The sequence below is a fragment of the Ambystoma mexicanum genome, chromosome 4q (genome assembly GCF_040938575.1).
Source record: "Ambystoma mexicanum isolate Mex_15411 chromosome 4q, UKY_AmexF1_1, whole genome shotgun sequence".
NCBI classification, from domain to species: domain Eukaryota; kingdom Metazoa; phylum Chordata; class Amphibia; order Caudata; family Ambystomatidae; genus Ambystoma; species Ambystoma mexicanum.
The window spans coordinates 781,276,875-781,302,466 of record NC_090928.1 but is presented as its reverse complement, the minus strand read 5'-3'; the positions used below and the strand labels follow the sequence as shown (position 1 = coordinate 781,302,466).

General features: G+C 47.0%; 1 protein-coding gene across 6 annotated transcripts in view; it reads left to right on the top strand.

Annotated features, from left to right (window-relative positions):
* The window catches only part of KIF16B (kinesin family member 16B), a 3,050,718-nt gene that overhangs the window by 121,239 nt on the left and 2,903,887 nt on the right, over nt 1–25,592 (top strand). For 2 of the 6 annotated variants that reach the window (XM_069608346.1, XM_069608347.1), the window contains exon 1: nt 4,764–4,977. The exons of 2 other annotated variants lie outside the window; for them this stretch is intronic. In XM_069608346.1, coding sequence (XP_069464447.1) covers nt 4,931–4,977 — 47 coding nt within the window. In that variant the 5' untranslated portion in view covers nt 4,764–4,930. Of the gene's footprint in view, nt 1–4,755; nt 4,978–25,592 lie in introns of those variants that run through there. 2 more of the 6 variants (XM_069608342.1, XM_069608345.1) reach the window with 2 other exon arrangements.

The window sequence follows — 25,592 nt, the reverse complement described above, 5'->3', positions numbered from 1 at the left end:
AGTTCAAGGTATAGCAGAATAACCCCTCTAGCCTCCCGTCCCTCAAAAATGCAAATTTTGTTCTTCTCGCAGAATTCAATTGGTGACGTAACTGCCAACGTCTGGATCAGAAATAATAACCGTGGAAGCACATGAATACTTAAGGTATTGATAATGACATTTTAGAACATTGTGCCATGTCTGATTGCATCAATTTATATAGTGGTGGTGGGTAATTTGCCTCGTAAAGATCATCTAATGGTTTCATTAGGTTTATCACCAGGAATCTCAATGTGTTCTTTGAGATAATAAACGAGAGGCTATTAATAAAGTCTCCTATCTTTTGCAACATGACGCCTAGCAGTTACATACGCCTAGCAGTTACATGATTACACCTGAGAGTTCACCACTCCTTTGTGTTTCAGCCAAGACAGCTGAAATTACATTCACTGGATCCCTCAAGTGCAACAGCACATCGTCAGCAAATAATCCTGGTTTCATTTCCCTACCTCACATTATTAGTCCGGTGATCCCTGGCTTCTCCCTGATCACTGTGGGAAATTGTCCCCCATTATGACATCACCACTGTAACCTCAATCTTAGTGTTTACTCGTTTTCCTTAAATCCCAGCGGACTATGGTTGGGGTGTCTCTGTCCCTTTTAGTTACAGGCAGTGCAGTGCTGGTTGCCATAATCTGGACTGCGTATGTGCACTCAAAAGTGCTGAGAAATTACTTTCATCCACTTCAGGTTACTGGGGCAGGGCCTTAGGCTCTGGGCCGTGGATCGTGCTGGTACGAACCGGCCCCAAAAAAGGACTGTTCATCAGCGTCAGTCATCTGTGGTGTGTAGGCCCTACACGCCTCTCATGAGGACGATGTCACCGGAAGTGCACGCGAGCCGCCATGTTTAACCTGAAAGTAGTCCACCACGTGACACCTTATGGACATGGCCGTTGAGGGTAGACTAATCAATCGGGACAATGCCCACTATTGTTCGAAAGGAGGCCAAACTAGTGTGCCGGAAGACACCGTAAATACCTTTCAATGTTTCAGGGTCGAGCACCTTAAAGACAATATAAGTAGAAACCTTGAAAGACAAGGCGAGTTAGTTAGGTTAGGTTAATGCAAGGATGCTGTCCGTTTGTCTTGCAAGCCAAATGCAAGAACCGCTTTTGCTCAATTCATTATTTATGTCATTATTTTATTTTGTAGGTCGCCTAACTACAAGACTGGTTTTTTACGCCAAAAATAGAAACGTCTTCACCCCCACCCCCTCCCTCTTCCGGATTTACTCCAAACTGGAGAGTTTTAACCCACGCACCTCCCTCACTCAGTCCCCACTACATCCCTCCCAAGACCCCCCCCGAAGACTTCCCCCACACCAAAACACAAACACGAACACCCAACACACGCACATATCAACTGACCTGTTCTCTGTCGAGGCTGGTTCCTGGTTCTGTAAATTATTTTTTTCTTGCTTTTTTTTTAAAAAAAAGGTCTCTTCACCTAATTAAGACTATCCTTTTCTTATGTTCACACTACTTCTTGGTGAACCATCAAATTTAGTGTTTTGTTAATATTATCTGCTCCCTTTCTTCCTTTAACAAAACCTATGAATGAGCTCTGGGGAAACCCGATATAGCCTGAATGGCCCAAATCATTGTAAATAACTTAACATCGATGTTCAATAAAAGGTATAGGGGCTCATTACGAGTTTTGCAGTAATGTGATAATTCTGTGTGTTCCAAGGGAGATGGGGGGGGATTACGGGTGCAAATCTCTTTGAGCAAGTGACCTCTAGCAGCTCCCCTCCAGATCTCAATGCTCCCCACACTTCAATGACTCTGCTCTCCTGCCTTTCAGCCTCTCTCAACTCACCTCCAGATTACCTTCTAACACATCATCCTCCAGCTGGTCTTTTGGCCCTCCTCCACCTGCTCTGTGTCCTCTCACGTACACCACTTACACTACTTATTGCAGGCGGACACTGCAGGCTTTTATAGCCCTTCCCTTCCTGCCTAGTAACTCTCTGTTCTCATGGTTTACCCGTGTCTGCTGCCTCCCTGGGCCATTTGATGTTATCCATATGAATTCAACTTGATTTTGTTCTAAGAAAAATTGAATATGTCACTTATGATTTGTTATATAAAAGGCCCAATGTTGATATTATGGGCCTAATTCACAGATTATAAAACACTTCTGTAAATTAGGCCCCATGTGTCTTCTTTTAATAATTCTAGTTTCCCACTTTCCCTTGAAATGTTTTGGAGCATAGCTTTTGCTCCATCTTTAAGATGACTATGGAATACATGTAATTTGATTTGTTTGCATGCTGTATCGTCCACCCCCTTTCATTGTTAACTTTGTCATAAAAACACATCTTGGAAACTATGGCTCATACATTTTAAAAAACGATTACATTTTCATAAAGATAGTCAAAGCGTATTTCAAATTAGGTTACTTATCACGCATACATTCATTGTCGGATTTGAATAATTCTCTCCAGTTCTCGTTTGTGTAGGGCTTTCTTGCAGTCACTTGCATTAATTATTCTCTGTTCCCCTTCTGGAGCAAGTAAGTCACTATCTAAATGGGTTTTTCTGAGTGTTCTCTGATATCCCCTACTAATGTGCATATCCACACTGGCTCCAATTCCACTGCCACACTCTTACCCTGTTTGCTTGTAGTGATTCTAGGGATTGCGTGGTGGGTGTTGGATTTCTAATGTTTTTGCTGAATGTGGATCCATAGTCGATTTCTATTTAAGTAATCAGTTAGTTCCTCCTGTTCAGACCAGATCTTGTCCATTGGGTTGAGGTGCATTGTGATAGTTGTAGTGCCAGTTCCTTAGGTTGCTTCCCAGGATCCAAGATCCACCCAAGGTATTGGTGAATGCATTTATCTGTAGTTCCTGGGTCTTGTTTTGGTACATCCAGCTGCTCTTTACTGTAGGCCTCTGGGGAAAAGAACTGGCTAGGACAGAGGTTGATAGGCATCGGGTCAGAGATAGGCACCAATGCACATGTATGGCTCCAAATATAAGAGGGAGCCAGGGGCATGTGCAGCCCTGATGCCCCGTCAGCTCCTTGGGTTCTCTGAGGTGAGCTTCAACTGCATCAAGGGGTTAATCATCACCAGTGCAATATTTATATCATTGTAGCTTTATAAAAAAGTGTGAAGTTGGTGGATCTCCGGCAAATCTACCTGGGGAAATTTTTTGCTGGCTTTCTTACTCTGAACGAGGAAACGATCTGGAAGATTAGTTTAGAAGGCTCCAATGTCAACGTTAAATTGAACTCGATGAGATTTTTTTAAGTGGTTTTTAAGACGCTTGAAGGTGTGGATACATTGTAGTCTTGTTTTAGAGAAATATGCAATACGAATTTACTCTTGTATTGGTCTGTATGTTTAATTTTATTGTAAAGTTTAAAGTATGATGATGATGATCTTGTTTGTAACTTCTATGTTCTGTTTGTGAAAGGCTCAACGAGCCAAACACAATAAATACAAAAATGAATTTCTTAAAAAATAATAAAACATCACCAGTGCAATCCAGGCTTAACAGGGTACGGCTGGGTGGGGCAAGGTTTGTCCTTGAGTTAAGGGTTGTGGGAAAGTTAAAAGTAGATTGTTTAAAAAAAAAAAAAAAAGCCTTCCCATCACTGCCTATAAACATTATAAAAGCTCCAAAAATATATCACTCATCCATATAGAACAAAAATATTCTTCAGAAAAATGTAAAGCAGCAACTACTAATGAAAGGTGATTACCAATTAAAAATCGTTTCCAGAATTAGAGTTGAAAACATAGATTTACAACCTACAAATTACATAAGATGTAGCTCCCTTTAGACACATAAAACTGGACACTCAATGAAGAAATAGATATTCGAGATTCTGAAGAGTTCAACAGAAAACAGAATCTGGATGTTAAATCGATTCGATACAGATTATGTCGTACATGCACACATTCATTTGTTACAAAAGATCGAAATTTAATCTCATAAAGTTCATTCGCCCACGTCTGTTGGAGAATCTAATCAGATATTTTGAAATGTGAATAATGTGTTTAACTTTCATATTCATGTTTTCGTTCATCCCTTCTTTCTCTTTGGCGCATAAAAACGATATTGCACCCAAATTTGAGGGCGTTTCATTGTGAGATTTGAGCCATCTAAAAGCAGAGCAGAGCACTTCAGTTTTCAGCTTCATCACCGGGAGACAGAGTGATACGGGCAGGCTTATGTCCTGTCAGTGTACCTTTGGTCGTGCAGTCTGTTAATTACTTTCCCAGTCCGTTGCCGAGCCAGGCAAGAGCTAAAAACAGTCCAAAATGGAAGAAGTTGGCGGCGTAACGCTACGCATTAGATAAGGCATTGCGACGTTAACAGTAAGAACCTGTAAAAGCCCTCCCCTGCGAGAGCAGAGCGGTTAAACGGCCATACCTCAACATGTGGAAAAACGAAACACGGAGAGATCCACAACTAACGACCAAATACAAGTCGTTCGGGTGTTGCTTTGCTAGAAAGAGGGCTGGTTGCAAGGAAATAAGGCGGGGCCACTGGTACGGATGCCGGACTAGTGACCACAAGCGTAGGGCTGTAGTTAGGGAGAGGCGAGGTTTCCGATGATTGCGGTTAGGATGGGGTTAAACTATGAAAGGGAGAGTGGAGGGGCGGGAATACGAGTGAAGAGGAGTGATTGGAGCGAAGAAGGTGGTAACGTTCGGAGAAAGCGGGGTGAATGGCAGAAGGGGCGGGTCACCGGCATGTTCGTCACCTCATTTCCAGCCCCGGAGTTGGCAGGGCTTCCTGGGCCTGGTGGGAGGGGTGTTTGGCCCTAAGGCGTGTCTACGGCTCCGGGATTGCTAAGGGCGGAGGGAGGAGCCGAGCGTGTCAGGATAGCAGCAGGTAAACAGCAGCCGGCTGCAACACACAGGGATGAGCAGCCATGGCATCCGTGAAGGTGGCAGTGCGGGTCCGGCCCATGAATCGGAGGTAAGAGACTTCCGGGCACACCAGCAGAAGACTGGGGGGACGCGAGCAGCGCGTGCAGCAATCTCTTCTTTGGACCATGCGTCCAGGAACGACACTTGCAGAGTCATGGCACCGTCCACACACCTGTGCCAGGAAATAAAACGGTGTACGATTTACTACACCTGTGCAAGCGAAATGCCCGGTTAAAAGACTGTCGCATTGCCAGCCCAAAACATTCGATGTAAACACTTTTACGTCGGCACCACGAGTAAAACGTGATTGGACCCTGACTTCAGAAGTACTGCTAGCACGCATATACCTGTTTATGCCAATATGCGCACGCTTGTTAACAAGGAAGACCCACCTGTCATTTCTCCCCTGTCACCTGCGTCCACACCACGAGAACGTAGCAACGATGTCAGTAACATTCTCCCGTGCCAGCGTATAGACGCACCCACTTCAAACTCACATATGTCACTAACAATGCACCTGTCTGGCATGTGCCAACAAGCATCCACACTCCTACACCAGAGTTTCAACTAACTTAGCGCCGACAACCTCAGTGGGGGCATGGCCCACCTGCTGCACACACACATACCACTGTTTCCCCTTGCTTCCTACCCGCTACCCTCCTCCTGGTGAGCACCCCCGCCCCACTTGCAGCCCAAATGAGAGGCAAGATCAGTTGACTGAGTGGAAGTAAAATTGCCACAGCAAACTTTATTAACATACATAAAGTTAGGAGTTACTGACAGGTGTTCCGTTTCGCCGCTAGCCTCAGGATTCTGGGCTGAGGAATAGCACCCTAACCCCCCGCCCCTTCCGGACCTTGGCAGACCCGTCGAGGACCCCGTCCCTCCTTATCCATCCCTCTCTACCATTTTGGCCATTTTCTTTTCCATTTTTCTTTCATTTTCTTTTCATTTTTCTTTTCCCCATTCTATTTAAGTGCATTTTCGTTTTTACTTGTTTTTCTTTCATTAGGATCGTCCCCTTCTCCTTTGCCGTCATCCTGATTTCCTTTTCCCCTAAATTTCCTTTTCTTCCCCTTCCCTTGGGTGGTCTCTCTTCCTACCACTGTGGCTCCCCCTGCGAGCATACCTTTGCCTGTCAGGAATCCCCCTCCTTACGTCGAAACCCAGGGCTGCCCTACTGCCATACACCCACCTTATCTGTCCCACCCCACCTCAGGCCCCCTTTTCTGCCCTCCTGTTCTCCCGAGCCCACCCCTACTTACCTACCCCCGGAGCCCCAGGTCCTCCCCACCCCATCCTACTCCCCTTACCCATGCTTAACAAGGTCCTCCCCAGCTCTCCCCCCCTGCTCTTCTTATGCCTCCACCCACCAGCTGCCAAATGCCTTACCCGGTATTCTCCCTAAGCGGTCCCTTGTAGCTGCCCCTATATCTCCTCCTAACCCCCCTTAGCCAATTTCATGTCCCAGGTTCCCCTCCCCTATTTTACCCCCCAACCTTTCCACCTCCTTGCCCAAGCCAGTTCCTCTAAGGTTCTTTCCTACCTTCCCCTCCCTTAGTTGTATTCGTTGTTACACTCCTTTTCTTTTCCCATCGATGCACTTCCCCTTTTTTCCCCCACCCCTGTTTGGAGTTGGAAGGTCTTCCAAGCCCCCTATCCCTCCCCTTTTATGGGGGCCTCCTCTGAGTCTAATACTCTTGGGCGCCGGTCATTATAAGCTGATGGCTGTGCAGTTCCCTTGTGGTCCGCCAGTACTTGTGGAACACCATGTAACATCCACTGGGCATGTCTGAGAGATACCTGTCACTGCGACCAGTGCCTCCGCCATGACTCACTGCGGGCAACCAGCAACAGTGAGTTCCCCCTCAGGCACCTGGTCGCCTGTGCTGCACCAACCCCCTCATTATCGTCAGACCTGCTCTTTTCCCCATTCGCTCTGTTCTCAAAAGACATTCTGGCCCTCCGGACTCCCCCGGCGGCGTGATGATTTTGCTGGGGATTGCCGTCCCGGACCGTCACCCTTTCGTGACAGCGTTCCTTGTCCGTTGCTGCTCCATTGTCTGTGCTCCATTGCAGGAGGGCCAACTGTCTTATCAGCGGCGTGTTTGAAAAAAGGCCTTCCCTTGACCGTGTGGTTCCGGATTGGAGGCCCCCCCAAGGGGGGCAAGGGGCGTATTGCGCCTAGCCCGGGAATTTGTTTGATGTCTTAGCCTATTGTAACCTTCTTCAACTCGACCTGCCGTTGCCATCTCCCCCGTTGTGCCCCCCCTCTCAACTATGTGCAGCCCACCCCCTCCAAAGCGTCCTTCAGACTTGCCACCATCACCCCGACCTCAGACAAGTGCACATTGTCTGCCCCAAAACAACCCGGCATTTTTAAATTTTTAAATTGATCAATGTGTGTTTGATCCAGCCCAGGCCCCGGCTAACCAAAAATTTCCCCATATTGGCGTTTAATTTCCGCCTGGATTCCTCCACCCCTCTGTGAGAATGCGCCCCCCGCCAAAATTGCCAGGGTATGATTTCAGACCATAATAGATCTGTGCCCCGGAAATTATTCCCTACCTGAGTTAATGACGCCCTCATCTCTGTCAGTAACCCCTTCCTCCCCATAGTCACCAGGTCGTTACCCCCGAGGTGGATCACTATTACGTTTGGCCGTGCGTTGTACTGCCTGCAACTGTTCAGTGCCCCCCACAACTCATCCCATCTCATCCCTCCTTTTGCGATCCAAGAGATCCGGGTCTGTAAAAAACCCATTTGAGTGTCCTGGTACTCCTTTACTGTTCCCTCTGCCGCCCGGGCCACGAATGAGTGGCCGATGACCCACACCGATTTGTGATCTGTGAAGAGATTAATTGTTGTTTGATGAATGCCCCAGCAACTGACGCCACCGCCCCTCCTCCCGTACCCCAACCCCCCCTTAGCCATTTGCAAACTTTCCATTATCTGGCGGTTCCCCCTCCTCCCCCCTCCAATCTGATGTACCGTTTGTACTTGTCCGAGTCCCACCTTCCTATTCTCTTGATTGCATCTTCTCCCAATCCCTCCTGATAGGCTGTTGTGGCTGCCCCTATCCTGAAAGAGTGGGGCGTGTAGTGACTTTCCGTGCCCTTGATGCCTGCTAGGGTTGCGGCCATTACCTTTTTAAATTGGAATAGCGTGAGGGGTGAGCCCTCCTTATGTGCAAATAGATAACCTGGTCCGCATGTCCTGGCGCCTAGGAAGGCGGCCATGGACACGACTGGGCAAAACTTGTCCTCCCCCAGCACCCCCAGGGACAGCGTCCTACCTTTAGCCCCTTGATCAGTCTTGGAAAACCTTATCCTCACGCCCAGTCACCCCTCATAGATGTTTATGTCTTCCCTTAGCAGGGCCTTAAATTCCCTGTCGTTTTTGGAGCGGGCGACCAGCTCGCTGGGGCGCAGGGCTCCGAAGAAGGCTAATGCGAAACAGGCTTTAAACAGGAGGCACTCATAGGAGGAGTAACATACCAGGTGTAGGCTTACGAGCATCTTTTTTAACAATTCGAAATGTATGGGGCGCCTGTTGTCTCTGCTGGGGGGTGCCCCCCTGTCCCAACCCCTCACTGCTGCCCTGACGAGGAAACACTTGGTCGGGTCGCTACAACCTGCTAACTGGCTGTGGAAGGCGATTGCACTTAGGTGCCCTGTGAGCCAGGTTTTTGACTTGTGGTTATCCGGAGCCTATAGAATGAAGCATTGCACTCTAACCTCCCCCTCTTCGTTGTTTCTGTCTCCAGTTGCTTCTAAAAACGTCTTGAAGCCCCTGCTGTACCTATCCCTTGAGCCCCGTGACAGGGCCCTGACTGCTAGTACCCTCAGACCCTTTTCCAGGACACTAGGCTCCACCACTCGCCGTTGAATGGCGCCATCCTCTCGTGTGCCCCTGGGAGCGCCTTCCGGAAACGTCCCATCTGTGAACGAGAAAGCGCATCCGCTGCAATGTTATAAACACCCGGAATATGCAGGGCCCTTGACCTCAGTGTTAATCTTCAGCCCTATTTTCACCAGGTGACGTAGCAGGCTCAGGGTGGCAGGACAGTGGGCCACCTGCGTGTTTATTCCCACCACCACCGACAGGCGTAATCTGGGGGATGAAATAAAATACTGTGAGCTTGCACCACGCACTGAGTGTCCCCTAACTGCCCTTTGGAACGAGACATTTGGGCATTCCCCCCCTGCCTGGCTGAGCCAACCAAAGCACCCCTCCCCTGCCAGGGGTTGGGGAGATCTAGCTAGGCCTGACTATAATTGTCCTACTTATCCCCTCTTGTAAGGGCTGCCTCCCAAACCTGGCCCCTTCCGCGGCGGTGGTGGCGCACCCCCCCGTTTGCCCCCGCACTAACTTAGACATGTGCACCCCATCGCCATGTGTCCCCCACACGTACTGAAGCCCCTGAGTCACGACCTTATTCATATGCCCGTTTATTTATTTATTTGAACACCAAATCCCCCTCCCCTAGAACGAAACCAGGGGGGCTGCTGCGTGTGGAGGGAGCTGGCTCTGCCCTGTGGCACCATTTTCGGTACAATTGCATACTACGAAACATTCCATGACTTTCCCCTATACCTCCTAGCAGAGCGCGCCCCTTCCCTCTTTTTGCCGAGACCCGCGCTACTAGCCTCGGGAGGATAGCTCATGGGCAACGTGCTCGCCTTGGAAGCAAAACGACACGGAGCACCACAGGCTCGATCCCCGGGTCCGTGTCCAGAAACCTCTGGGTATCAAACGCATCACAAACAACCTATCATATCGTTCTGTTCCCAACCGGAACAACATACTCCAGTCCCTCCCGAACCCACCCATGAGCCGCGTCGTTCCGAGACTCCAACCATCCTGCAATGCCAGACTTCGATGTAAACTATACCTAGCCCGCATTTTGCCCTGTGCATCTTTGAAATGCGCCAACTAATGTCTGCTCCCAAAACATTACTATGCTTGTGTATTTACAACTAAGAACCTATTTATCCACCGTATCAATGCTCACATGTGCATCGGCATTACTCCTATACCCTACAGCTATCTGCCATTCGCACGAGGTTTGCGGACATTTTGTTGCAACTTTTATTACCACCTCCTCGCAATCACTAGCCTCCAAGCACAGCCCCATGGAGTTGACAATGTATTCGTAGGGAAACAACGCTTTTGTTTCTACCTGTTATATATTTCTCAGCGCCCTGCTCTGACTCCCGTATCACAACTTTTTTTTTTTTTTATTAGCCCCCCCCCCCCATATCGTGCGCCCCTCGATCCGGTCTTACCGGCCCAGCCGTGAAATTGTCTGACCAACCTGAATGCCCCCATCTAGCAGGCAGCCACCCTAGAACTTAAACCCGCTTAGGCCGTTCCTTACAAGCAGAGCATTGAAACAGTTGCATTTTGGGACATGTGGCCCCAGTGGTACGCAGGTTAACCCAACGGAAAACATTCCTGAAATTGCTCTAAGGGTTAAAACAAAGCATACCGAAAGCCTCACTGGTGCCGTCGGCCTCCTCTCACCTACTCCTGGAGGCATTCATTCAAATCCTTCCTTGGGGGCCAGGCTGCCTTAACATTGATGCCCAGCTGACCCGTCGGGAGAAACTTTAAATAGCTTGCGAGCGGTAAGTTGCCCCTTTTCTAATTCTGGCTTTACAGACACAAGGCAGCCATTCCATAGCCATGATTTCTAATGATGGGGCATTTAGGAGACTTTGAGGTAAGAGATGTTGAGGTTTTTTGAGATCAATGAAGTTTCGGTAGAAGGGTGGCAGACCCTGTGGGAGGCCACCTCCACTTGGAGGAGTTTGTATATCTAAATCGACAGGGGTCAGAAGGACTTTACAGGAAAAACTGCGGAAATTAGAAGGGGCGATATCCACCCTAGAAAAACAAGTGGCAGCAGGACGGGGAAGAGGGACGGGTACTAGCAGAGGCCCTGGCTTCTCAGCGGGAGGCAGAGGACTCACTTTCCAAGTTCGATTTGAAGTCGGAGCGATGTCCGAATACACAGGGAGGGGTATAAGGCGAGTGACTGCTAGCCTGGCTGATCCAGCGGGAACAACCTCGACCCACCATAAATCAGATCAGGGAGAAATCTGGGGAACTGGCCGTCACTCGGGCAGAGATTAATGCCACCTTTAAACGCTTTTACCAATCCCTGTATACCAGCGAAGGTATGTACTTGTCTAAAGATGCAGAGGAACTCTTAGACCTGGTACAGTTACCAGTCCTGGTGGGGGAACGATAGAAGAGAGTTGGATGAACCCATTGAAGAATTTGAAATATATGTGGCATTGCGGTCTATGATTAAGGGTAAATCCCCAAGTAGCGATGCATACCTACAGTAAAATTCAAACGGAAATCCAGAGTTCCTGATTCCCGACTTAAAGTTTATGATGAGGCCTTTGAGACAGGGATTCCTCCTGACTCAATGTGAGAAGCGATCATAACAGTCCTATTGAAAGACTGTAAAGACCCCCTCGATTGCACATCCTATTTCCCAATTTCGTTATTAGATGTTGATGAGAAAATTCTGGGAAAGGTTCTAGCTACTCGAATATCTGGGGTTGCCCCACGATTGGTGCATCCGGACCTGTGTGGATTCATAGGGGGGCAGAGCACCACAATGAATCTCCACCGTTAACATCATGTAATGGATCGGGTTCGAGACTCTCAAGAGGACATGGCATTGGCTTCCTTTGATGCCATGAAAGCCTTTGACTCTGTGGAGTGAGCATGGTTGTTTCAAGTGCTAGAGGCGTATGGACTTGGGGGACAACATTTGTCGTGACTAGGTGTCCATCGCTGGATGTTGGGTAGGGGGACGCGGCAGGGATGCCCGGTCTCCCCAATATTGTTCTCGATGGTGCTAGAGCCACTAACAAGGTATCTCAGAAAAGAGAAGGGGGGAGGCAGGCATATTGGCAGGAAAAGTGAGGCATATGGTCTCCCTGTATGCTCATGATTTGTTGTTGTATGTGGGGAACACGTTTGGAAAATGTTTGGAAAATGTATCAATCCTCCTAGAGGTACTGAACAAATTTCGGAAGCTATCTGGTTTCCACATTAATAAAGAAAAGTCATTATTGTTCCCATTGTTCTCCCGGATTGGGGGCTCAAATGGGAGGGGGAGTTGTTTAGGTACCTGGGCATCCAGATTTTTCACAGTATTGAAGATACATTTGTATACAACATGGGTAGGGCACTGTCTGGAATGGGTGAATCATTTCAATTTTGGAAGAATGATACTGATATCATTGATGGGGATGGTAGCATTATGCAAAATGGGCCTTCTTTAAAAGCTCCTCTACCACTTTAACAATATCCCATATACCATCAAGAAGATTTTCTTTAAGATGTTGGAGAGTTGCTATGGAATACGGGGAGGAGGAGTCTTGCTGGCAACCCTGCGGTGTCCGCGCTGTGAAGGGGGCCTTAACCTACCGAACTATGACTGGTATTGTATGGCAGCCCAATTGCAGGCAGTATTAACATGGGCGGATACCAGTGGGGGGAAACTGCTGTCTGGTTTGCTGTGAAGTCTCCCGCCCCATCGTAGGAGAGTGAAATAATTGTGGGGTACGATCGGGGGAAGGGGTCCACTAATGTATTTCAGGTGGTACGAGAGATCTGGAAGAAACATTTGAGGAAGATTCATGTGCAGGGCTATATAACGCAGATCTGCCATGGGGTGTAAATTTGGGACTTCAGTTTACAATACGCTGTATGGGTTTCTTGGATCTGATGAATAGGTGGTGTAGTTCACTGGGAGTTCTGTTTGAAGGGGGGACTGATGCTATTTGAGGACTGGAGCATGTGGCATGGGATCTCTAGAGGGCAGTTCATTACCTATGGGGCAGTGACTAAACGATTGGCCATAATGCGGACCGGTATCCCACAGGAACCCGCTACAAATGCATTCATGCAAGTTCTACTTACGCAGGTGGACGGAAGGGGCAGGATCTCTCGAATTTATCAGGCAATACGAGGGCAGTTTCCTCTGGAGGATTTGACTGTTAAGGCAAAGTGGGAAAGGGATGTGGGGGGACCAGATCTCAGAAGCAGATTGGGGTTCAATGTGGGAACAGGTCGGAAAAGTCTCAAGAAATGCCAGATTTCAACTTATATAATTCAATGTCCTACATAGAGTGTATGTGGCCCCTGTGAAATTGCATGCAATGAATTACACCTTGAGTATGGACCGGCGGGGATCTGGCACATGATGTGGGGATGCCCGGTGATTACACACTAATGGCAAGCAGTAATATCTAAGATTAACAAGCTACTGCGTTCCAGTGTTTCATGGGGACTGTTGCCGGGTGGGAAGCGCTACAAATTGAGGAAGCGATTAGCCCAATGTATGCTGATACTAGCAAAGAGAAGGGTGGCCTTGGCCTGGAAGAAGCCCCAAGGCCCGTCCTTGGTACAATGGATGGGAGATATCCGTAGATGGGGTTGGGTGGGGGCACAGAATTAGACATTCTACAAAAAACCCGAGACCCAGTGTTGGAGGATGGGGTGGTGGTAGATTGGAGCCAGCTGTTAAATGAACTACACTCCTCGGCAGACCTGAAACACCCCTTGAACATTAGAGGTTGTGCTAATAAGGTTCGAGGGAGAAGTGGGGGAAAGAGACAATGGCTAAGTGTGATACTGTTGGGAGAAACAATGATCCAACGTGTTGGATGTATAGGACTATCCCCTTGCTGTACTTTCCCACCTTTTGATCTTATGTCCAGTTTCTGTAACCGTCAAAGTTGTACTGTGACTTCTGTGCATAAAGAAAATGTTGAATAAACTGATTTCTTTATTTTTTAAATACCTATCTGGATTATCACAGGGACACGTTTTGTTGAGTTTCTATTTCAATTATAAATGTAACTTTCATTTGGTTGTTTTTGAACAGCGCTTGCATTTCCTGGAGAGGGTTTTGGATATTGTAATTGTAGTCTTCGAAGATTTGTGAGGCTATAACACATGTGATTGTCATTACACCAATCACCCTTGAGCAAAGACTCTGTTGCCACTGACCATTTATAGTATGTACGCCATTGACTGCAAGGTTGAATGGATGTTAACTACATTTTACACACTGTTCTGATAATTAGAGTGTAAATTAAAAAGTGTGAAAATGATCTGCCTCCGCATGATTATGCACACATCACAGGAACTCTGAAAAATACAATTGTGCAATACTAGGAAAAAAAGCATAATTTGTTATAAAAGATTAATTCTCAATTGCAACTTAGTTTTCCATCTTAATAATTATACAATCCTACAATGCTAGGAAAATAAATATGCACAGTGCTTCGGTTTGCTCCATGAGCATCTACACACAACACATCAGAAGCTGAATGGAAAGAAACCATTCCTTTTATCACAGTGTGCAGTTTCATTTTTTTTAAGGCTTCAGAAAAATACATTCTGTTTGAGGCTTTCCTCTATGGCTTGCAATTGCATCCATGTAGATGACAATCAAAATAAGATTCTGTTTTCTGTCAGGTAACCCGACTTTTGCACTGCCCTCTGCTCTAAACTTGTGTGCAAATGTACGCAGATGAATAATAAAGCTGTCGTATTTACAATATTTTCATGCGTAAACAGGCCTAGTACGACCCTTATCTGGAGGCCTGGGAGCTAGACTGAGGCTTCAAAGACCCTCCTTTTCCACGAATAACTGTGGAAGGACAGTATGTGGCAGTTAATGGCTAGGCGTGGGTCAACAGTCCCCTCTGGGTATTTTCCAATTACCTAGAAGAGGTGTTGGAACTGACATCTGCATTAATTCAGAGGGCCCAACTGCTAAGAGCTGTGGAGATAGGTCACTTAAACAGATTATGTCTACAGTTCTGGCAAAATGATGTGTAGTTTATTGACTGTTCTGTGGTCTTGTACCATGCACCGTTGCCACTTGCTTGGTCTCCTGGTGCTCTGGTGGATCTGCATTGGAAGGAGGGTTGGGCGGGGTTGTTAATGGTATTGAGAGGGAGGAGAGTAAGAGAGCGTTGGTGTGAGACATTCAGCCTATATCTACAGAAGCTCAGCGGCCCTGCACAGGAAAGTCCAGGTGAGGCTGCAGCAACATAGGAAGACCAAATGTAACCCTCCCAAATAATGTCCCCGGTTTGGGGTCATACGGTTCACAGTAGTTTATCATCCTGGTAGGAGGAGGGTTCATTCAGGAGCAATCCCCAGTTCGTCGTCACATTCCCGCCTTTCTCACCTCTTACTTGACATCGTACCACCGAACCTTCGGCCGCCACTCATGTTTTCAGGTCCAGGTCCCTAAACCACTGTGCTATCAAGGGTCCTCTGTCACTTCCAAGAGATCTTTCAGCAGTAGCAGAAATCCAGCAATATTGTTTTTCATCTTCTTCCTTTTGCCCCATTCCCCCCGGTAAAAGACCCAAGAGACACCCCTGTTTTGGACGCAGTCGAACCTATCCTCTACCAATTTATTCACCCTCTGCCAATAACCAGCTGTAACCGGGCACTCCCATGTCATGTGCCAGAGGTCGGCATGTTCCCCTCAACAGCTTGGGCACTGATGCAAGATCTCATTGTTAATACAGTTAATTTTCTCCGGGGTTATATACACCCTGAATAAATAATGTTGAGGCGGATTAGCTTGAACATAATGCACGACTGTCCAAACCTGGTTACGAATCTTGAGCCATTCCTCCTTACTCAACCGTTCACCCATATCGGTCTACTATTGACTTTTCACTTTGTGCTGAGGTGCCTGTATGATGTCCTGCAGAGTTTGATACAGGGCATAAACTTAATGTCCTGGTGCCCCCATGTTTAATAATGCGTGCAGAACCTGCAAGGTTGGGGGTTCCTCTGGCATTGAGTCCTACTCCATTCCAGTAATCCCACCAACCTACCATAATTCAAAAATTGTCCTAGGATGCACATTTCTTGAAAAATACAATGAACTTTGTGATATATGCACAATCAAATTATTTATTGAAATGAAAGAACTCATAGGTTTGTATCATAGCCAAAAGAAAATGATCACAATTCAGTTGAAATTCACTGATTTTCAATGGTTATTACATATAACCTCTCCGAGTACAGTTAGAATTCACTGGTTGTCAATAGTTGATACTTTTAACCTCAATTAGTACTTTTAACCTCGACACGTGTTGTATGAAATTGAATATATGGAATTAATACACAACAAGGGACTCTATGACAAAAAAATCTAAGCACAACTGCAATCACACCTCCTGAAGAACAGCTGACAACATAAAGTGGGGAAACGCGTGTCGAGGTTAAAAGTACTAATTGAGGTTAAAAGTCTTTGTTCAATGAAGATATACTGCATCTCGGGCACCTGAAAAGGTCTGCAGAAAGGAAGTGGTGGAAGCACCCTCCCCTCTTACACTCATATAAACATGCAGTTAAACAATTAAAAACCGCAATCATTGGGTCTGTCAGCCAGTTTCAATAATGTGATTTCCACGGCCCTCCAAGGAGCTCTTTTGAATTCTGAAATAATTTGAGGGTAAATGCATGAGAAACCAGACACCCGCCAAAGACGCTGCATAGTGCGAAATTATCCACAAGGAATTTTCCTCCAAAATCACCTGCCATCAGCAGGCTATTTCAGCACAACAGCATTTTCTCCTTACTGAGAGGACTGCCTCTTTAGCCCCGCTCAGCCCCCCAGTGACCCAAAACAAAAACAATCCTGTGCTCAATTTGAATTTAAATAGTGCTCAGAGGCCCAAATTTGTATGATTGTGTCACCGGCATGAACCCCAGTGCATGCCAGGGTGATGGTTGTCCCCCAATGATCTTTAAGGACTGTAAGAATGTCTCGGCCCCATGGGTTACCAAATTGATTAACCTCTCATTCATGGAGGGTAATGTTCTATTGTCTTTCAAGCAAGCATGGATCACCCCACTTTTGAAGAAAAATAATTTGGACCCCTCTATACCCAAACACTACCGGCCAATAACAAACGTCCCTTTTATGCTAAAAATCATGGATCGTGTGGCATATCTGCAACTACAAGAGTTCCTAGAATGTAACAACCTCCTCAATCTCCGGCAGTCCAGCTTTAGAGCCAAGCATGGCACAGAAACGGCCATGGTGGACTTTAAAGCCTACCTCGCCACCATTATCGACATTGTCGGCCTGCCCTTCTTATGCTCTTGGATCTCTCAGAGGCTTTTGACCTGGTCAATCATTCCTTACTAGTGATCAGGTTACACGAACAAGCTCAATGTACAGACACTGCCACCCAATGGCTATCATCCTTTCTGGGACCTCGGACTGCCAGCTAACTTCTGCTCAGCGACTCAAAAAACTGCACACGGAGTCCGAGTCTCGGGCACCAAAATTGCAGTAGCCAGTAGAGTTAAAACACTGCGTGTTATTCTTGATGTGATCTCGTTATGAAGCCTCACGCTGCCCGCATTCGATCAACCTGTGGCTACATTACAAAACTTCTTAATTACATCCGTCCATACATTTCCTTCAGCAACAGTTCTCTGCTGGCCACTGCTCTTGTGAACTCATGCTTAGATTATTGCATGTCTGCTGTTGGGTACATTACAAGCTAACATCAATGTGCTTCAGATTGCCCAAAATTGAGCTGTTCGGGTCGTTCATGGTCTATCCCGGAAAGACCATATCTCTGAGGCAAGGAGGAGGCTTCACTCGCTCCCCGTTAAACATTGTGTGGCACACAAATTACTCACCTTGACCTACAAATGCCAGAACGACGAGGGACCTCAATATCTCATGGATCGCCTAAAGGTCTCCCGTCCTTGCTGCACTCTTCGGTCTCAAGACCAGGCATAGTTGGTGCAACCTAGGTTCAGGCCCACTTGATTCGGCAGAACCATCTTTGATGTCCAGGCACCTTCTGCATGGAATATGCTTCCAGTAGCCCTAAGATCAGTAAACTCCCTTAAAGATTTTAAGAAATTGACCAAGACCCATTTGTTCAATCTCAAACCAGGTTAAGTAACTTGTTAACTTGGTCTGCCTCGCTCCCTGCCAGCTCCCTTTCTCTTTTTGTTGTCTGTCTGGGCTATGTTTTATGTGCAACATGAGGCCTATGGGTGAATGGCGCCATACAAGAGTTAAAATAAATCTAACAAGTGCACCACAGCGCCCAGTACTGTCTCGTGGTCTTGCCACATTCTTTTCAAAGCAAACCTATTGGCCACAATCTTATAACAAAGAATGTTTTCTGTGGAAGTTGGCGGCGTGAACCTCTCCGCGCTTGGGCCTAACCAGATTTCCCCTTCATGCTCGCAGCCTGTGTCTAACACATTAACTACTGCATGGCCATGCAGGGCCTGTGCTGTAACTATAATCACTAATATCTACAAAAATGGTGTTTGCTTGTTTACATACACTATGTCTAACTGTCTAAATCAAATACAATATTATGATCGTGTGGGGACTTTGTAGAACGCCCCCCACACCCCTGGTCTATTATAGTTCTTCCAATGGGGCTCGCATCACCTTAAAGCACCTAGGGGCGTGGGATGGGGTTGCCCACTTACCAACAGAGCTGCATCCAGTTTGGTGTTAACATCCGTGAAACAAGACCTTGGCTCCTTGATAATGGTGCAATTTGCCTTCTCCCCTCCATCTGGGTTTCTTACCCCCTCCCTGCAGCCATCTGAGATTGGCAAAGTCACCAATCTGGGTGGGTAAAAAGCTTCATTTCTGTTGTTTAGGCTTACTGTTGCAAGTCCTCATTGGGCTGCGCCTATCTCTCCGACCCTTCCTGTTTTGTTGGATCACTGTGCCAGCAATAGTTTTAGCAGAGCATCCAGTTCTTCCTATAGTAGCATCACCAGCTATTAGGGAAATCCTTGTGAGGGTAACTACCCTAACCCAAGAATGCCTCTGGCATGAGTGAGTGTCCTTCACAAGATGGCAGCCAAGCTTGGTAATCCTGGTATGTGCCACAACCTCCAGACCAATGACCATGTACTCCTTCAAACAGTGAACATCCAGTTTCCGGGGGTGTCGGCAGAGGGCCATCCATGCTGCACACTGCCGCTGGAGCTCCGTGGTGGCCACTTTAGCAGGAACACGCACATCACAGCATGCAGGTGAAGTCAAGCAAGAGCATTGCTGCCGCCGCTACCTCTGCATGATGCAAAACAATTGATGTTATTCTTTTCTCCCATGTACGATGGGAATAGGCAGCTTCAGGAAGCCGTAAGCATAAAGTTGAGGGGCTATTCAACAAGCTCAATAGACCCGGCTGCATTCTGCTTCACCAGTGAAGTTTCATCTACCTTCTATATGATGCCCCAGTGAGAACTCTTTTGTTGTATTTATGTTGCAGGGCGGGAGAGGGCCTAACATTCAGCCATATTCATTCTACACAGAAACTCCCTCCAACAGGGTGGTCGTAATAGGAAAGTAACGTTCCATTCAAGTCTTGTCCTAAAGTGTCATATACAACTACCATCTCTGTGCTGTTTTTTTGTGTTCATTGCCTAAGTATTAATACTCCTAAGGCTGTACCCTAAACATTTTTGTAGATTTTTGCAGTTTAAATATTCTTGTCAGTTGTAAGTTATCTAGGTCTGTGTTCAGTATTTTGAATCAGCCACGGCATGAAGGGTCTCAGGACTTCACTGTGGATGTAGAATCCTCTCCTCTTCTTCTTTTTTTTTTTTTGCTCCAAAACTAGCCTATACTGCCTTTGTCCTCGCTTGTGGACTTGAAGTATTTTCAGTAATTTGGAGTAGAGACCGATGTACATGCTGTTAAAAAGGCTTCAGGCAGAACAGCCGAATTGGACACTCCAGATCTTTGGTGTGGAACAACGTTATCATGGGTACATTTTCTTTTTTAAGAAATGTGGAGTTGGTTAAAATGATTGTGATATGTTGATCATGCATCGCCCTAGGTTTCTGCGATAACTGGCCAGTCCAAACTCGATACGACATTTACTGCATGTGCCTTGGACTGACCTTGCAAACATTTTTATGTATTGGCTCTCCTTTTCACATGAAGTGTTTTCATATTTTAACCCTGGGCAGGCACAAGGATTTGCGTGGCTCTTCTCACATCACAGAATGTAACAAACACAATTAGTCTTTAATACTCGAGGGCGTCATCTGAAGTTCCATTTAAAGAACTTGCCAGAAGTATATGCCCACTTTATGAATCATTACCGTTATTACTGATGTGACCAGATCATAAGTTCGGGTTTTTTGGAGTAGCAGACATTGTGAGGTGAATTGGCTGTACTAGATTCTAATTTTGGCAAAATAGTCATAGTGAGATAAATGATTTGCTCTGGAGCACACACTGTCGTTAAGTGGCAAGTCTGGTGTAATAATGTAGCTTTCATGCCCCGGCTGGGGGGCAGAAATGGCGTTTAACGGCCCGCCAGGCCGAGCTTTGTAGGTCCGGGCGAAGCGAGTGCCTCAGCTCCGACTGCAGGACGTTCAACACCATGTCCGCCCCCAGCCAGGGCGTGAAAGCTATTCACAACCTGGGATTTCCGAGGGTGCGGATAGTTCTCATTTTTTTTCTCCTTCCGACAGGAGATGATCTGGTCGGAATGAAAACCAATGTAAAAAAAAATGACAACCACCATTAAAATATACAAAGGCATTAGGTCTGGGGGAACGGGTTCCAAAATGGCCACCGTCATCCGAAAAGGGACATAGTTCCTTTTCTAGGTTTATGTTGGCAGCCATTTTCTTTATTTTTTTTTTCCCCCACCGCTGGCGTTGAATGCACAATCGTGCCCAGGAAAGGAAAATTGTGATATGTCAATCTGCCGTTCACGCATACAAATGTTCTCTTAAAGATCTTCTAAAGATGTTTATTTATTCAATTACCTCAATAGATGGGCACACTGGCTACCATCACTCACAAGTGCCAGTTCCAACTGACCCCACTAGAACCATAGTCACAAGAACAGTCTACTCTGGCATCACGCTCCCTCTAATTGTTGTCGTCGCTATCATGATCATGAAGACACCACAAATCTCCCTTCCACAACAAACGGCTCATAACACAGAGCAGACCCCACACATGCCCCTCCCTCAACAAACCACACTCGCACACAAGGTTTAAGGAGAAATGTGAAGGACACACAGAAAGAACCACAAAATATAAGCAGAGACACATATGCACTCATAACGTTCCGTGATTCACAAATTGTTTGGTATTGCCGAGTAGTTGAGCAACACCAGCAAACAAATGCCTTAGGGCCAACAGTAGCACTAGAAAAAACTGGACTAAAAACATAAGCACGCTTGTGTGAACACAGAAAAACAATCGTACTATACTAATCATGCATTACAGTCACCAATCCAGCATGCATACACTCTAGCACCAAGAACTGCAGAAAGTACCAACGCACTGCCTGTTGCAAGTGGCGCCTAAATATATTACAACCTTTTTGGGCATCTCGGAGATTCAACAACCCCATCTTGGTCTTAACAATAACTATCATCCAGGTACTTAACACCACTCCCAAAGACCAACCCGGGAAAGGTAGACTCCCTTAACAATGGAACACAACAAGAACAGTAGTCCCTTGTTGCATAAAATATCCTTAAACATCGCCATCCATTTTAGCATGACCTTCATACAGGCGAGGATACCATGTCATCCTCATTACTGACTCCACATTAATTCTTGGGCGTCTTCATGTTCAAAGAAGACACTATTTTATCATACTCTTCACACTCCCACTACTTCAGAGAAATATTTTAACATGACCTATTTTCAAAGGAATATCGTATATATCGCTGCATTCACAAATCTACAACCCCAGAACTTTAACTACACATTACTGTTGTAATTATCAAGATGATACATGTCCTATAATACTAAACATGTACCACAACCCTGCTGTTACTAACATTGGCCACTGTAACCTGCTATAATGTTTACGTAAAAATGAGGCAGTTATTATCCTTATACTATTTTTTTTTTTTTAAATATTGTATAAATGTGTCTGAGGCTTGTGGAATCTGCTTAGATCACATGCTGTGCATAGGTCGACATCTAGTGGAAGCTGTGGAGTATTACAGTTTGTTTTTCGAAACTCAAAAATGGGCGTCGACACAGGGCGTGCCAGTAATACTATCCCTAGTGTGACGTCCACTGTACCCATGATCCCTCAAGCGTGTAGGACCCTCAGATTGTTTTTTTCCGCCATACTGGTCGGAAGCATTTCGCGGAGTTCCCTGGCCTTAGCCATACTTTTGCTAAATATTGTTATATTTACCCATTTCTCCACCCCAACGTCGAGTCACCGAACTTCCACACTCAACGCCGGCCCGGAGAAGAATTCGACCGTCGACGGCTACATGACGGATTTGGGCCTCGGAAGGCCTCCGGCCTCGGCCTGGGCCTTGGAAGACCTCTGGCCTCGGCCCTGCAAGTAGGGAGAGTGGGGGGTGGACATACTCTACACTTTTTTGGTATATAGGTACATTCTTATATATTCCTACACTTACTAGGCGCTGCCACAAGGTGCGTATGGAGGGTACCCCTTTCCAATTCTGCCCCAAGTGCAACCGCAAGTACCCTTGGGTCGACAGGCACGCCACGTGCAATGTCTGCTTGCCGAGGGACCACCGCGAGGCAAACTGCAGAGCCTGTAGTAGGTTTTAACCGTTCGATCAAGCGTTGGGCCCACCACGCCAGGCGTCAGGAGGCCATGACAGCGGAGGGTGCCTTCAGCAATGGCAGCGACGCCGTGCTTTCAGATGGCGAGGGCAACGTGGCGTCAAGAGACAGCCGAGCGCAAGTCCCCGACCTCGGAAGGTCGTCCGGCAGGGCGGCTATGGGGAAGACCCCCGGCGACACAAGCGCTACCCACAGCACTTCCACAAAGCACATGAAGTCCAACCGAGACTCGACGCGCACGTCTTCTCAGAAAGAGGCATATAGAGAACGGTCCGAATTGGTGTCCTCTGGGCGTTCTCGATCTAGATCGCCGCATGACTCCAGGCAATTATCCACTGTTGCCAAGAGTGCCTCGCTCCCCAGGCTAATGGAAGTTTGATCGTCTGAAGACGAAGCCGACTTCCATCCCCAGACCATACTCCAGGAGTCGGCGCCCACAGACCGCGTAACGGCGGCTCCGGAGTCCCTACCTCCACGTTCTAAAGATGGGAACAATACCCCTGAACCTCGACGCCAGCCGTCGGAAGGCTCCGGAGGTGCGAAAAAACAGGGAAAACGCTCTTCCGCCCACGGGGAGGGGGGAAAACAACAGAGGAAGCAGTCTCAGCCTCCTCACACACCTCAAAAACTCCCCCCCCCCCCACATAAACAGACAGACAAGTCCCAGTCCTCTGTTATCCCAAGGACACCTGCTAAAACCAGTAAGTCTAGTCAGGATAAGGCGGAGAAAGCCCCAGAAAAGATCATTCCCAGTTCTAGAGAATGGTCTACTGCTGACATAGACAGGGTTATGTCAAGGTTGTCTTCATTGGCAGATTTCTACACAAAGAACCCTGAACACTTTCTCTCCTATACTCCCGACGGGTCAGCACCCTCAGGCTCTAAGGATCCAATACCTCCAAGTAAGAAGTCCCGGTTTGAAGCCCCCACACGGTCTTCGGACCCCTTCTATATACAGCCCTACTCCCAATATCAAGGGGATACATCCTTTTGTGAGGATCCAGATTTGGGCATGTTCGAAGAGCAAACTGGTACGGGCTACTATGGGGATGATGAGGACCAAGAAGAGGTAGAGGAAGAGGAAGACCCTGAGACCTAAAGAGTAGATTCCCCGGTAGAGAAAGAACCCCCGATTACCGACTCCCCTGTCGACAATCAACCTCTCCTGAAAGAAGTTCTGTCCCGAGCGGCAGAACATTTCCACATTGACACACAGGGTGCTCAAGAGGAGAGGGACTTCGCAGAAGAGTTAGTGGGAGAAAGAAGGCCTGTTGCTCAGGACATCCCTATCCTTAAGTCTATTCAGAGGAGAATAGACCCTTCACTTTTAAATCCTAACCTCACCAGGGCAGTGAACCCCAGGATTGAGAAACATTTCAGGGCAGCCCAATCAGACCCACTGTATATAAGGGGGCATCTGAAACCGGACTCCCTGGTTGTTACTAACACCCGTTCAGAGGGCTGGAACACCCTTGCATTCGTCCGAAGCTCCTCCCGACAAGGAGAGCAAGAAACTGTATGGTTTGGGCAGGAAATTAGCCTCCACTTCCGCCTACCAGGCAAGGATTGCCAACTCCACCACCCTGTTGGCCAGCTACAACTGCCATCAGTGGGAAGAAGTCGCGGCACTCATAGACTCCGCCCCAGAACCCTTAAAGAGCCAGTTGGCATGAGTTGCGGCGGAGGGAAGAGCCGTGTCCGGTTGCATTTTAAAAGCAACCTTTGATGCCGCGGATAACGCCGGCAGATTGATAGCAGAAGGAACTGTTATCAAGAGACACGCTTGGTTACAGCAGTCTGGATTCAAAGCTGAAACCCAAGCATCTTTGTTAGATAAACCGGTGGAGCCGGATCTGTTTGGTAAGGCGGTCGAGGACGCGCTGAAAAATGCCAAGGATGAATATGAGACACTCAAATCCCTAGGCCAACAAACCCCCTAATCAAAGAGGGAATGGCAATTTTCATCGCCCACGCGGCCAAAATTCCCAGAGAGGATCTAACTATTCCCAGGGGCAGGGTACACTGTGGAACAATAATAACCAACAGTCTACCCAGGGTTACGGCAGGGGTAATAAGAGGACATGGTAAGGGTAGAGGCAGCCACAGTAAAGGAGGTGGCACGCCTCCACCAAAACGGTGACACTCCATTCAGGGTCCCTTCTCACGCAACCCCAGTAGGGGGACACATTTCCAACTTCACCCAAGTTTGGGAAGGGATCACATCAGACAGATGGGTGCTGTCCACAGTATCCGCTGGGTACTGCATAGAACTGTTAGAGCGTCCCCGGAACCATCCTCCACGACAAAGAATACATTCTTTGGAACACCAGAAGATCCTCCTCGAGGAGATTGTCAATCTGCTATTAAAGGACGCGATACAACTCGTCCCGGGACACCAGGCAAACAAGGGTATTTATTCAATTTACTTCCTTGTGCCAAAAAAAGATTTGACAATGCGCCCAGTATTAGACTTACAGCCTGCAAACAAGTATGTCAAGCTGTTAAGCAGAAACCTGTGCAGTTCCCTTGGGGACCACTGCTAAAGATTTAGCACTACAGGTTTTGGCAGTAAACCCACTTGGTAGCAGTCTGTACCACCCAGATTTACCTGGTAGCTGTGGCTGAGCAGTCAGACTTCTCTCAAGAAGAGTTAGGCAGTATGCAAAGTATACACAATAGGCACTCAGACACACCAATACAAGCAAACACTGACCAGAGCTTTGGTATCAAATTATATAATTGTTTATTTAAAAACACACTATTTAAAACACTCCAGCACTCTTGTTGTAAAATATTCTAAACACAAGTACTATTGTAATATATACACCCCTTTTTCCTTATCAGATAAGTCTCAGTAAAACACCACTTATTTTCATACAGAGGTGAGCGCTTAACTAGATGGCACTCCAATATGTTTGTGAGAAAGGGAGCGAAAAAGACAGAATATGGAAAGGTACACCACTCTAAGATTCAGGAACACTGTTAGCAAGGCAGAAGAGCAAAAGTCACTGGTG